This window comes from Monodelphis domestica, chromosome 2 (assembly GCF_027887165.1).
Source record: "Monodelphis domestica isolate mMonDom1 chromosome 2, mMonDom1.pri, whole genome shotgun sequence".
Classification (NCBI taxonomy): Eukaryota; Metazoa; Chordata; class Mammalia; order Didelphimorphia; family Didelphidae; genus Monodelphis; species Monodelphis domestica.
The window spans coordinates 514,390,240-514,404,260 of record NC_077228.1 but is presented as its reverse complement, the minus strand read 5'-3'; the positions used below and the strand labels follow the sequence as shown (position 1 = coordinate 514,404,260).

At 45.2% G+C, this 14,021-nt stretch overlaps 1 protein-coding gene across 9 annotated transcripts in view; it reads left to right on the top strand.

The window, feature by feature from the left end:
- The window catches only part of RABGEF1 (RAB guanine nucleotide exchange factor 1), a 42,929-nt gene extending 29,578 nt beyond the window's left edge, over positions 1 to 13,351 (top strand). For 5 of the 9 annotated variants that reach the window (XM_007485672.3, XM_007485670.2, XM_007485673.2 and 2 more), the window contains exons 4-10: positions 1,311 to 1,430; positions 4,990 to 5,156; positions 6,571 to 6,652; positions 7,385 to 7,517; positions 8,918 to 9,009; positions 10,176 to 10,432; positions 11,344 to 13,351. In XM_007485672.3, the coding sequence (XP_007485734.1) occupies positions 1,311 to 1,430; positions 4,990 to 5,156; positions 6,571 to 6,652; positions 7,385 to 7,517; positions 8,918 to 9,009; positions 10,176 to 10,432; positions 11,344 to 11,742 (1,250 nt within the window). In that variant the 3' untranslated portion in view covers positions 11,743 to 13,351. Of the gene's footprint in view, positions 1 to 1,310; positions 1,431 to 4,986; positions 5,157 to 6,570; positions 6,653 to 7,384; positions 7,518 to 8,917; positions 9,010 to 10,175; positions 10,433 to 11,343 lie in introns of all 9 variants that reach the window. The other 4 variants (XM_016429265.2, XM_056819695.1, XM_056819696.1 and 1 more) reach the window with 2 other exon arrangements.
- Positions 13,352 to 14,021: the final 670 nt, after the last annotated feature.

Below are 14,021 nucleotides of genomic sequence, written 5' to 3'. Positions count from 1 at the left end.
TTATTTCTAAGCAGCTGTTCACTTGCAGCCCACTTTCAAAAGATATTCCATTCTTAGAACCCCAAGGAGAGACTAGCCAGAGCCTGACCCAGGGCCAAAGGAATGAAGGAAAGTTTCCTTAGGTCTTTGCTAGTCCCGCCTATCAGGGAGCCTATTGCTATTTTTCTCATTAAGAGGAAAATTCACTTTCAACTAAAGCATAATCTGTTTAAAAAGACCATCTGCTCATGTCTTCTGTATGATTTCAATGTCCACTCGCTTGCCTTATTTTGCGGTAGCACATTGAGCGGTCTGGCCACTTTCCCCTGGAGAGAAGAGGGTCTGAGTGAAGAACTTAGCAGAATGTGATTCTCAGAAGACCGCATTTCCAGTGGACTGAGCCCATGTGATAGGCACATCTCCTGCAGCTCTGGTGGACACTGGCTTTATTATTCAAGCTGAGGAGCTTGAGTAGAGTTATTTGCTAATCCCCTTCTCTGGAGTTAAAACCCATCAGGCTTGAGAATGTGAGAGTCAGACTAAGTCCTGTGAGCTAGATAATGAGGCGATGGATGGCTTCAGGGTTTGAGAACGGATCTTGAACTGTTAGAGCAGAGAGGCCTTTAGGATCAGCTGGTAAACTCCGTTCTACAAAGTAGAAAGCAGAGGTGCTCGATGGACTTGTAGGTCATTAGGAGCAGGCCCTCTGGGATTAGGCTCCTGATGTCTTGGCTCCAGGTGCTCTGGCCAAGCTGCCGCTACGTGTCTCTAATGTGCAGACTCAGGCTTGGGGTCTGATTTTTGGTTGACGTGCCTAATGGCCGCGTGTCGGGGCTGCCCTCTGGGATTGAAAAACATTGCAGGGAGAAAGAATCTGAGGTGAGATGTGGAGTATATTATATGAAGAATATTTCTAAAGCAGCTCAGATCTTTCTCTTTTTTTTTTCCTTTAAATAAAACAACTTCTGGTACTTTTGGTCTGGAAGCTTTTGCATGGAAATACTTGTCTTTTTATTTAGAAAAGAGAGTCTACCTCCTTTCACATCTCTGTAGAAAGCTGGAATGGGTGACGTTTTAGAAATCACATTGTAAAATCTTTGCTGTTTGTGTGTATTTCAGTGTCCAAAGGGTCCCTTTTGACTAACTCTTTCCCAGGTGATGCCTATTAGTTAGTTAGAATGCCTGGCTGCCTCAGTTTGGCCTGGGTGCAGCCTTGGAGCCCAGCACAGCCCTAGGCATGTTGCTTTTCAGGCCCTGGGTTCTTCTTTTCATGCCCCTGTCACTTGCTTTTCTTGCTTCTGGTGTTTTTCTTGCTCCTGCATTTATTTCAGTGGCTCAGGAGAAAACTCTTAAGCAAGGACAGCTTGGGAGGGAGCGAAACACTGATAACCTGCTCAGGGACTTGAAGGAGATTTTTGCTCCTGCCTGGGAGCTGGCTTCGCCTTCTGAAGGTAACCTTCCGGGACTGCCTGGCCCGGCACTGGCTGCGTAGATTGAGTGAGCTGACTTAGTTGACTCTACAGTCTGCAAACTAAGGTTGTGCCAGTTTTGACTCCTGCAATTGGGTGAAGGGAACCTTTCACAAACCAGTTTTGGTTTGGGAAAATCAAAACCAGGCCTGAATGCTTTCTTTAAGTGCCCTTAGAATGTTCCTTTAAAACCAATTCCTTTAACTCTTAAAGAGCTACCATCATAGAGAAGAATTCTCTATCTGCCCAGTATAATTTGATATTTTAATAAGCTCATTGTATGTGCAAAAACAGTACTTCAAAGACCCTTTCTTCAAAACTAAAATTTTTTGTTCTTGGTGGTTGTATTTAAAAAGAAAATAATTCAGCATGCCTTGAAGAAATGCATGTGGGCTTCCTTTATTCTGTGGCTAGACATCCCTGCATGAGAGAATCAATATTACCTTTTGGAAATGACCAAAGTATGCCTTTGGTGATGGGTGAACTCAAGAAAATAAAAAGGGGGAAATATCTAAATGTGAGAAAACTAGAAGGCTTAAAGTTCACATTGAAAAACTTGAAGGCTCTCTCTTTGGACACTTGTCAGATTTGGGCTACACCTAGTTTGTATCAGGAGTGTAGGAGGTGGGCAGCTTGAATATGAATCCCTGCATTGGCACAACTCTAGTTGCAAACTCCTGGAATGCTTCCATTCTTGCTCTGATATTCTCTTCTTGCATAGAGGGATCTATCTGAGAAACTGTGGGATAGCAATGGGGTGGGGCACTAGTCTAGTCCTGGCCTTGATCATCATTCTCATCAAATAGAATCTTTCCTCCTGTCCTCTTTTGGGGAGTCTCATTCCTAACTCAACCTTCCTCAACCCTTTGGTAGAATAAACCTATCAAAAACGGGAAGGGGGGAAGGGTGTTCTTTGCTTTGCTAAAACAACAAGCTTCACTTCCATGTAGAGCTGTATCAATACCAGCATCCCAGTCAATATTTGTGGATTGATTTCAATCCACAGAAAAGGACTGCAGAATTTGTCTGTTGAATTTTCTAATACCGGGAGTGGGATATTTAAAACATCAGACTTGCTGCTGGAGTGTAGGCCTTGCCCTCCACTTGGGCAGTGGGATTGCTTTCAGTAGCACCTGACAGGCAATTTCCACTAGAGCCCTAGGCATAATTGCCAAATGAGTGTTTGGGGGTGGGGGTGGGGGGTTCTTTCCCATCTTCTTAAGGCCTTTTGGCCATTACTGGGTCAGCTGTGTCCCTGTTCCATAATTTTGTTCCATACTTTCCCTTCCCCATCCTCCATTCAAAATTCAAATTCCTTCTAAGGAAAATGATCTCAGATAAATAGTTGGTGGGGAAAAACTGATTAAACAGTTTTAGAATAACTCACACTAAGGTACCAATAACTGGCATAATTACCCTGGAAGATATTTGCATTTAAAAAGTAAAATTTCATATTTCAGAATGTCCTTTAATAGAGGAAGTATTTGGGGAGATGATGGTCTTCCAGCCCTCTGGCTTGTACTTAGTAAGCAACTTAATGATTATTGATTGAATTTTGAATATTTTTACCATTCGATGACATTTCTTTATGTGATGATCATAGAATCATAGAAAGAACAAGGATCAGCAGCTTGACATCTTACTTCTGAAAAGTTGCTTGCTTATCTTATAGAGCATCATCTCATTTGAGCTTTATTCTCATCATTTTGTAAAGGAAACTGAATAAGTGGCTTGACTGAGGTCATTGAGGGAGTAAGTATCAGAGATCTGAATGGGTCTTCCTGAGTCCAAGTCCAGCACTTTATCCCCATATATCTTTTTACTTTTGCTTAATTCTCTGTACCTCAGTTTCTTTATCTGTAAAATGAAAGAACTGGCCTTTATGATCTTTGAGGTCTTTTCCTGCTTTGAATCTCTTAATTTTCAGGTTCCTCCTATAGTATATTGCATTAAAAGGAAGGTTAAATTCCTAAGCTGAAAAGATTCTTTCAAACTTTTCAGGGAGGTTAGAAAAACCACTTTTCAAAGAAGAATGTGCCATTTACATTTTTATATTAACTAGTGACTTAGAATTTTATTCTAAATCAAATAGCCATAAAAGCACATTTTCTTTCTGCCAGATTTTATAATACTACCTGGGAAAACTTGGCTTCTATTGCTTTAACATGATAAAAATTAAAGATGACATTAGCAAATGCTGTATCATCTTAATTGCCAGTTAATACCCTATCAAGGGACAAGTAGATTTCTCAGTTTGATAGTTACAGTTATTAAAGGGTATCATCTACCATTAGCCAGCACAAGATTTCTCCCTGGAATAAATTAATCCCTCTAATTGAGATAGTGAGTTTTATTATCTTAAACTTTTATTGAAGTTTAGTTGTATGAGTTTCAACCCTAAAATCCAAAGGTTAAACCATCACTTGAAGCCCAAGTATACCAGTACTCTCCATTCCTTGTTAATACTGAGAAGTGGGAGAGAAGGTCTATTTTGCTTCTTCAGAAAATTGTTTCCTTCATGAGTTTACTAGTTTTCCTTCTGGAGAAAAGAAAATTCTAAGCTTGCTTGTGGGTATCCCTGATGCTGTTCTGTGTCTTAGTTACCATGAGTGAGTCCAATATCTTTGAAATGGGATGGAAGCTACAGAATTCTGCTAGGAAGACTTGCAAGGCCTGGCAAGCTCAGATTTTGTTGAGGGAGTTCCTTTTTCTTGGAAAGACCTAAGACTTTTTTCTTTTTCCGTGTGTGACACTATAAAATCACATTCCTTTTTTGCATGTGGAAGTGGGGTAAAGGGAGAAGAGACTGATGTTTGGAATGGGCTGATTGGAAAATGTCTCGATCTCTTCCCAGTTCCCTAGTCTCTTTTATGTTCCATCATGCTCATGCACATCAATCATTTGGGCTTATTCCTTCTTGTTGAACAAGGATGACAGTCAGATTGAGAGCTGGGTGAGCTCACTCAAGACCTCTGTAGTTGAAATTCAATTTCTTATTTTTGGTCAGCTGTATGTACGGTGGAGTGGGATGGATAGATGGACACTGAGAGAGGCCAGGGTGGCCCAATCATTTCTTAAACTACCCATAATTCTCTCTGGGACTTATGCACATCTGCCCATTGTCAGTTTGCCCATGGACTACTTTGTGAACTCCTGGGGGACTTTTGAACAACATATGCCTTCCAAATCCTCAGTGGCGTTTCTGAGTTAGTGATTAAAGGCACCAGGCAGAGCACCACAGTGATTTCTGCAGTGAGCAGCATGAGCTTAGTTTGCCCATAGTGGGGCCAGAGCACACACAGGGTCCAGCAGCAGTTTGTTCTTGACTTTGAACACTTCAAACTGTGTGTTCTGTAAGAACTTGGTCTTCATGACTTGTGGAAGCTCAGCTTGGTTTGGGTGAGTTATCTGATGTGTAGACATAAAACAGTCTTAATTCCATCCTAACCTGGATCATAAATAACTCCAGGGACCTTAAATTACAGGCCTTGAAACCATGGTTTCACATGAGAAGCCTGATGATGTTTGTTCTTCCCAGCAGAGATTCAAGAGGCAAAAGCCGCAAGCCCTTCCATAAACCGGCAGGCCAGCCTGGAGACGGACAGGGTGTCCAAGGAGTTCATAGAATTTCTCAAGACCTTCCATAAAACAGGCCAAGAGATCTATAAGCAGACTAAGATGTTTTTGGAAGCTATGCATCAAAAAAGGGTACGTGGCCAGGACTCACAATCGGGCACATCAGGTGTTGGAACTAGAAGGTCCCTCATCTTTCAGATGAAGATGCCACACATCAAACCAGAGGCAAAGTGAGAGGTGGAACCCTAGAATTCTTTGGCTTCTCCCCTTTTTGTCTGGAGTTAGCAGAGAAGTCGTGGGGCAGTGGGATGTTTATGCAGCCAACTCTGGACAGATCTCTGTGGCCCTTCCATCTGCTTTCTCTAGGCTGGTCTTGTGTTTGCAGAGTCTGACAGAGTCTTGGTTTGTGGCAGGCCAGGAGCAACAAAGCAAGGCTTTCTTTATGGCCTTCTTTCCATCATACCCATTGGAAAATTCAGCAGAACAATCAGCCCTTAGGGATAGAGTTTGAAAGTACTGGGGAGACCACTTGGCCCAGATCCTTCTTCTTATAGGAGAAGGCATGTGTGCTCAAGGTCACCCACGGAATTCATTGCAGAACCAAAAAAGAGTTCCCAGGATTCTTGGCTTCCAGCCCCAAGCTTGCTCCATTCCTAAGAATGTACTGGCTGAAGGAGAATGCCTTGAAGCGAAGAGACACTGCAGACAGGAACTGATTCACTTTGAGGTCTCCCACTAAGGACCCAGGAGCTTAGTGCTGTGAGGGAAGGGATGGAGCAAAAAGGGAGATGGCCCTGGCTCTCCTTACCCCCTGCACTGATCAGCCTGGTTTAGGGTGCTCAGGAAATGAAAAGGAGCTTATCCAAGCCCTCAAATCCTTCTGCAAAGCCCTGCCCAGGCTGCCCCCAGACCTGGAATTGGGTGCCTCTTGGAGTCCCTCACACCTTCCTAGGCTCAGTTCTAAGACTGCTACCTCCTTCCCTCCCTCCCTTTCTCCCTCTGAAGGCTGTTCCAGTTTTTATTATCACTCCCACCCCCAATTGTTGTCTTTGTACTCAGTTTGCATGGAGCCTATAGTTTATCTGTGAATGGGGTGCAGTTTACTCCCTTTCCTGTCTGTTTCCCCAGCATTTGGCAGGTGTCTGGCACCCAGGAGTCACTGAGCAAATAATTGTTCAGTTTTTCCATTTAGCCTTTGGCATGTCTCACTACCCAGAGAACAGACAATGGTCTGGCTCCCCTAAGTTTTGTCTGATTGGATGGCCCCACTTTGGTTTACCTCCCCATGAGCTGGTACATGCCTTTTCTGGAACATTCCTGTGTCCTGCTTTCCCTTAGAGTCTGAGGCCACAAGGCACAGGCTGTTACAGGAAGCCTTGATTATACCCAGACTGTCAGAGCAGCCACGTCCATCTCTGGAGACAGTGCTGAGAGGACAGCTTGGCTTGGCTTTGCTGAAGGAGCAGTTGTCAGAGGCTTCTGGGAATTCCTAGACTCACTGTCAGCACAGCCAGGGCTCATTGTATCTCATTGGCCTCTGTTGTAGGAATTTAGTATTGAGGAGCAGTCTGAGTGCACTCAGGACTTCTACCAGCATGTGGCTGAGAGACTCCAGACCCGGGGGAAAGGTAAGAGATCTGCTTCTGTCTCTGTCCTTCCACATTAGCCAGGACCGGGATGCTGGGAGACTCCACCATATGGGGCAGTTTTTCCCTGGCAGCTACCAGATCTGATTCCTGCTCAAGTGGAAATGGTGGTTGCTTTCTAGGGTCAGTATCAGACCTCTTAGTCCTCGAGGCATCAACAAATAAACTCAGCCCAGGACAACTGGATTTATTGTTTGGTCCAAGAAAGGACGACTCTCAAAGCAGTGCATCCAGGCTATGAAATCTGTTGAACCAGTGAATACTTAGAATATGTGACTTTCCATCAAGTATGCACACAGTCCGGTGGACTTTTGCTCCAGAGAAATGAGAGGAAGACCCCTGGGCTCCATGGGGGACAGCTGGGATGGGAGTTCAGGGCACCCATCCCAGTTATTGATAGGTTTTGAGTATACCCTCCAAGTAGACTTTGTATCCCAAGTTCATCTCTTTCTAATCCCATAAACCAACAGGCCAAGCCAGGAATAGACTCACTCTAAAAGTCAGTGCTAAGAGTTCAAATCATTTGAAAAAGGAAAGTCCACACATATGTATGTGTGCATGTATACATATGACTGTCAGATTTCTCCTTCAGATTTAATACTCCTTCATCTTGACAGTAGGTTGGTGATATCATGGCATTTGGGGGGGATGCTAACCAAAAGCCCCTCACTGCCCTGGGGATCTCTAATCAATGTAGACGTGTGTATTTCTCAGTGCCCCCAGAGAAGATGGAGAAAGCAATGGACCAGATTGAGAAATATATCATGACACGCCTGTATAAGCATGTGTTTTGTCCTGAAACTACTGACGATGAGAAGAAGGATCTTGCTGTTCAAAAGCGGATCAGGTGTGTGTTTCCTTGTTCTTATCTGAGTAAAAAATCTGAGATGGGTGGTGGAGGGAACAGAGGCTCTTAGAATGACTTAGAAGTTAGGAGGGAAAGCAGCAAAACAGCAGGCTCCTTTTTCCTGCCCTGGGTCCACTGTAAGGGAAAACATTAGAGGCTTAATACTTTTTTAATTGAATTTTATTTTTTTTCAATTACATGTAGCATTTTTAACAGTTGCATTGACATTTTGCAATTCAGATTCTCTCTCTCCCTTCCCTCCCCAAGGAGGTAAATAGTCTGATGTAGGTTATATCAAGACTTTCATGTAATACTTATTTTCATATTCCCCGTGTTGTAACTGAAGACATATATCACATATACAATAAAAACCTCCTGAAGGATATAAAATGAAGGATAGTGTGCTTTGATCTGCAATCCTATTTCTGGCTTACTATTGAAGGAATTCTGAAGGCCAGTAATAGCGATGATGGAAAACTAAATCCACCTGATCCTCAGTATCCCCTAACTAACACAAAGACCTATTGAAGTTTCGTCATATGCTTAACACTCTCCTCTGAATAAGGTACTTCAGTGTCCTGTTTCTTTGTCTTAAGCCCAGAAATCTTCCTCCAATGGCTGCCCTACTCCCAACAACTTAGAATGGAAACACAGAATGTAGAGCTGGGAAGGCTCTTTCTTAGAGATCATCAGGGCCATGGGTCTGTGAACTGCTTGGGAACTATTAGCATCATTACATTTCAACATAGCTGATCTCCTTACTCATCCCATGGACTTTATTTTACACACTAAAAACCATTACTCTGATAAGAGATCCATAAGCTTCACTGGACTGGCTGCCAAAGAGGGCCGTGGCAGAGAACAGATGAAGAACCTCCAATTTAGTCCAACCTCTGCATTTTATAAGAGGAGGAATTAAGGCCCCCAGAGTCCCAAGGACATGCCTGATGTCAGCATGTTGCTAGTAGGAAGCAGAATTGGCTTTAGCATCTGTTTTCTGAGTGCTGAGCCTGCATTCTCTCAGTTAACTGGGATCAGACCCATTTCATCGCCTCTGCCATCACTGGGGATGGAGAACAGGAGACCTCTCTCCTTTGTATAAGCCTTTACAAATGGCTCTGAAGGATGACTTCATTTCATCTCATAAATGTTCACTTTTATCATTCTCGTGGCAGGCATTTGCACCCTGATGAGAACACTGGTTGGCCAGATAACAAATAATTATTGAGCACCTACACTGTTTGCAACTCTGGATTTGATTCATGTTTTGCCTAATTAGACAATTTTGCTCCTTACTTTCCATTAACTGAACAAACTAGCAAGCTTCATGGCCCCCATAGGTACTTGGGAAATTTCTTCACTGGCCTGGTAAATTTTCATTAATTTCTTGCTTTTTCTAGAGCCTTGCACTGGGTCACTCCACAGATGCTTTGTGTTCCTGTTAATGAAGAAATCCCGGAAGTCTCAGATATGGTAGTGAAAGCGATTACAGGTCAGTAAAAGATAAAAGGTCTGGCTTGGCGGGAGGGTCCTTTCGAGGTTGCTGTTTGTTGTAGAACTGGAGTGATTCACATTCTTCCTTTTAGGAAGGGAGGCCTGAGTTGAATGCTAGCTATTATTTAAGTGCAGATTGCCTTGGCAAACAGGGGTGCAGTGACTCTGACCATGAGGAAGGGATGCCCAGTCCTGATCTTAGGCCTGAAATGCCCACTCCTTGTCTGTTGAACTAAACAGCTGGTAAATGTGGATTCCCAATGTGACCAGGGCACTCATGCTGCTCAACCTCTGGCACATACCCAGGGACAATGTACCATGTGTCAAGGCCATCTTCACAGGTGCAAATCCTGTTCCTTGTCCTTCATCAGGAGGATGGGCACTTGGCATCCTTTTTTCCAGTAGTGACTATGGTTATGGTAAGCCATCTCCAGCCTTTCTCAGCCCTTTTAATGTATCAGTCTCCTGAGTGTAGGATTGAACTTGTGATCTTAGTTTCCTTGCCAACACCATGATCCAGACCACCAAGTTCTCCAATCAGTCCAGCCTTCTAAAAGTCAAAGCCCTCTTCCTTTCCTGTTATTTGTCATACACAATAATATTTGTGTTGTGGAATTTAAGTTCATAGTGAAGAAAAGGAAAAAACTCATCTCAAATCACATTTTCAGTTTTGTAGACCACATAGTGACATACATGCTCCATGGGGCTCTGCCAGTTTAGATCTGAATGGGTAGATTACTGACAAAGGATTTTATGTGGCAGTTGGGTTGACTGCCCTTTTTATGTAGAAGCTGTGTGTAAATTGAAAAGTTGTCCAATATGATGTGGGCTGGTAGGCTGGGGAGAGGGTAACCTAACAAATGAGCCCTCCCTGTGTAGGTGGTGTTACTTCCCCTTCGTCTGGGGGCTGTGCACTTTACATTCTGAGAGTCAGAAGGCATTGGAAGAGCCCCTTAGATAAAGGGATTCCCCTTAACAACAATGAGCTCTAACTGGCCATTCATTCTCCTAAAGCAGAGAATTAAAGAATTCTCTCCTAACGTGTCTGTTTGACAAGTTGAGATTTTCCTTTACTTGACTTTGTTTAAAGTGGGTGTCCTGGTGTCGAGATGTAAATCATGTGGGGAGCTCTTGACTGAAGACCGCATCTTTTCTGCTCCGTAGACATTATCGAGATGGACTCAAAGCGTGTTCCCCGGGACAAGCTGGCCTGCATCACCAAATGTAGCAAACACATCTTCAATGCTATTAAGATCACCAAGAATGAGCCAGCATCTGCCGACGACTTCTTACCCACCCTCATCTACATCGTTCTGAAAGGCAACCCCCCACGCCTTCAGTCGAATATCCAGTACATCACCCGCTTCTGTAATCCAAGCCGCCTGATGACTGGAGAGGACGGCTACTACTTTACCAACTTGGTGGGTGTTTGGCTCAGCTGGTTTCCTTGGTATTGTAGACTGGGCTGGGCACTTAGTCCACTAGAGGGCCCCTGTAAGCTGGGAGTAAACCCCAGCCACCTCTCCTGGGAAGTCCATGACTGTCCAGGCCTCTCTGGACCAATAGGTTGCCACTAAATATAACTAAATAGTTTACCACTAGATAATAGCAAATCACTCCTAGGCCTGAGGCTCAGTTAGCATTCTCCAGGCAGAAGCCAGCAAGTGGCAGCATTTGTACCGAATATTGCTGCACAGAAGATGGCGGCCCTTGTTGGTTCTAATTCTCCGTGTCAGTAGAAGCTTCTTCCACCTCCAGCCACACTTCTTTATCCAGGATTTCGCCAGAGTTCATGTGTTTATTAGCATGTTCCTTAATCCCCAGGTAGGCCAGCCTAGCCTGGTGCTCCCAAATTCACTTTATTTCCCGAGACATTCATTGAGGTTGTGATTCTTAAGTTGAGGGGCCCATGTTCCAACAACACATAGGGCAAGCCTGGAACTTCAGTTTAAGGAAAATGGAGGTCACTTTTTTCATGATCTTCAAGGCACAATTTGAGCAGAGACTGCTTAAAAAAATACCCATTGAGAGTTGGAAGGAGGTGAACGTATTTTCAGCCACTGAGATCCCCATTGGTTTGGTTATTAATGATTCTATTAACAGTTCAATTTGTTTCCATCTCTATATGCTTCTATATAGGCCACGTGGGCAAAGTGGGCCTTGGAGAGTCTGTATTTCTACACTCTGCAGGCAAAGGTCCAATGAGTGGCTTCCACTCATTCTTCCAGCATTATGGGGCCTTTCCATGGCAGCCTTGTCCCTGGGCACTCTGGGCCTGTCCAGGCCACTGGCTTGTCTCCTGGGCTCACAGTCATTCTCTCTCCTTCCACAGTGCTGTGCAGTGGCTTTCATTGAGAAACTGGATGCCCAGTCTTTGAATTTAAGTCAAGAAGATTTCGATCGCTACATGTCTGGCCAGAGCTCTCCCAAGAAGCCAGAGTCTGAGCCCTGGGCTCCAGATGCGTGCCTCGGGGTGCAGCAGATGTATAAGAACTTGGATCTTCTCTCTCAACTGAACGAGCGGCAGGAAAGGCTCATGAGCCAAGCCAAGAAACTCGAAAAAGACCTCATCGACTGGACAGATGGAATTGCTAAAGAAGTTCAAGATATCGTGGAGAAGTACCCCCTGGAAATCAAGCCCCCGAGCCAGCCTTTAGCAGCGATTGACTCTGAAAATGTGGAAAATGACAAACTGCCCCCACCCTTGCAACCGCAGGTCTATGCGGGATGAGAGACACTGACGGGAGGATTGGCTGGGACCTAGGCCCGAGTTAGGCTGTTACTTCTGCTGACCGGAAGCCAGCGTAGGAAGACATACTTAGGAGGAAGGGTTAAAGAATACATGTCTCAAGGTACAGGTGGGGGAGGGTTAATGTGTAATAAATACTATTTATTTTAGTTATTGAAATAGGTTCCTAGGAGGCTTTGGTGTGTTTTTTTTTAACTGAACCTGCCTTTTCTACACAAAGCCACTGTCATTTTTAAGAAACACTAGCATCATTAACAGGTTTTCCTTCATGCTTCCTCCAGGGCATGCACGGTGGTTTGGTTTGGGTTCAATCATTACTTTCCATGTAAGAAGACTAGTGCAAGGTCATGTGTGTTCAAGAGGGCACTTAATGGTACTGCTGTCCCCAGCTTTGCGATGACTGTGATTATAAAGAGGGAGCCTCTATTGAGGAGTCAATGTGTAGAATTGTAAATATGTAAAGAAAATCGGTATTCTGCTGCGCATGGCAACGTGTGAGTTTTTGTTTTTGGTGAAAAATGATCTTTGATTGTCTGCCTTTTGAATGGTTTTTGGTGAGCCCTTTGAAATGAGCCCAGCAGAACGGAGAGGTTCGGGCGTCCGAGGAGGGTCCGGTCGGGTCCTGCACTGACCTCGCTATTCTGGCAGCCAGGAGGGTCACACCCAGACTAGACCGTATGGAGGCAGCCACCTCCTCGTCTCCTGCCATGCCATTGTTCAGTACCAAGCCCGGAACTCGGAACCGTTTAGTATGCGTTTCCCTTGCTCGGGGCAGCTGGGAGTAAGGCACGGAATGCTGTGCAGATGGGGATGCTAGGAGAGGAAAGTAGTGCTGGCAGGGAGATGTTTGGCCCTGGGGCCAAAGTGGCGTGGGCTCTGCCTGCCTGGAGAGAACACATTCCGTCGTCAGTCTGTCTGGCCGTGCCTGGCATTTGGGCCTGCACGCCCCGCTCTGAATGAGAAAGCAAAGACCTCGGCCTCCGTGCCAGCCACTGGCACTAACCACAGATGGCACCTTCTGGGCACTGTGTGTCTTCACCTGACAGTTGGCTCTTTTCTGAAACTATGAGCCCCCCCCCCCCATGGAGGCAAGTATTCCAGGGGAACGTTTTCTAACTTTTCCAGGTAAACCTCACCCCAACTTAGCTGTGCACCTGTCCGCCAGGTGACCTTCTGGAGCCCGGACGCGTCCCCATCAGTTAACAGCGACCCCCTTGTTCTCCCACAAAGCCTCCCAGTGGAGCTCCCAAGTTTGCCCAGCAGGGGTTGCCGGGAGGCGGCTGTTCCTCACCCCACAAGCACACTTTATTCTCTCGTTTAACCTTGTCCCAACAAGGACGGCTCCCTGTCTGTGCTAGGAAGGTGCGGGTGACTCGGGGCCGCTGGAGGGGGGCTCGTGCCTGCCGCTGCTCTTGGGTAATCCATGACCCCGATGACTCTTCTTTTCCTTTGGGCTGTTCGTTTCCTCTGCAGTCTTAGGTGCTAATCCAGGTACACGTGACAGTGTCTCACTTGCCCATAAATGTACCAACTTCTTCTGGCTGTATACTGCTTCTGTGGAATAAAGATCTGTCCATCACCCTCTCCTGAAGGCTAACGTCTTTCAGTGTCTTTCTCGCCTGTCGAAAAAGTGGGTTAGGATCTGGATTCATTTCAGACGCATCTGCCCCTTCTTATACCTTCTACCTCACTGCTTGGCTAATGACAGAGGGCTACCATGAGGGCAACTGCCTCATCTTTGGATTCCTGGCTCCTCCTTTCTCCCTTTTCCATTCCAGCTTCCAGAAGGTTGCCAAAATCATCTTCCTACAGCACAAGTGTGACCATGTTGTTCCTCTGATCACGAACCTTCAATGGTTCCCTATTACCTTAGGATAAAATACAAATTCCTTCTGTTAATATTGAAAACGATTCACAATCTGGCTCCAGCCTTACCTTCTTAGGTTTATTTCACAATTTCCTTCCCCAGTCACAGTGGACCATTTGCAAACTATCAAACTCAGTTCTGTCTCTTGTTGGTGGGATGCTCTCATTCCTCCTCTTTGCCTCTTCAGGTCCTTCAGCCTCCTTCAAAGCTCAGCTAGGGGGCTGCCTCTTACAGGAAGCCTTTCTTAATCCCCCATGTTGCTCCAGTAATCATGAGGGTGCTGAATCACCTCTGAACTGGATTGGAACCAGATGGCAGGCTGTGGTACAGCACCTCGAACAGACTTGTATTATTGTATCGCTGTCCATCTTCTTAGCACGGTTCCTGGCCCGTA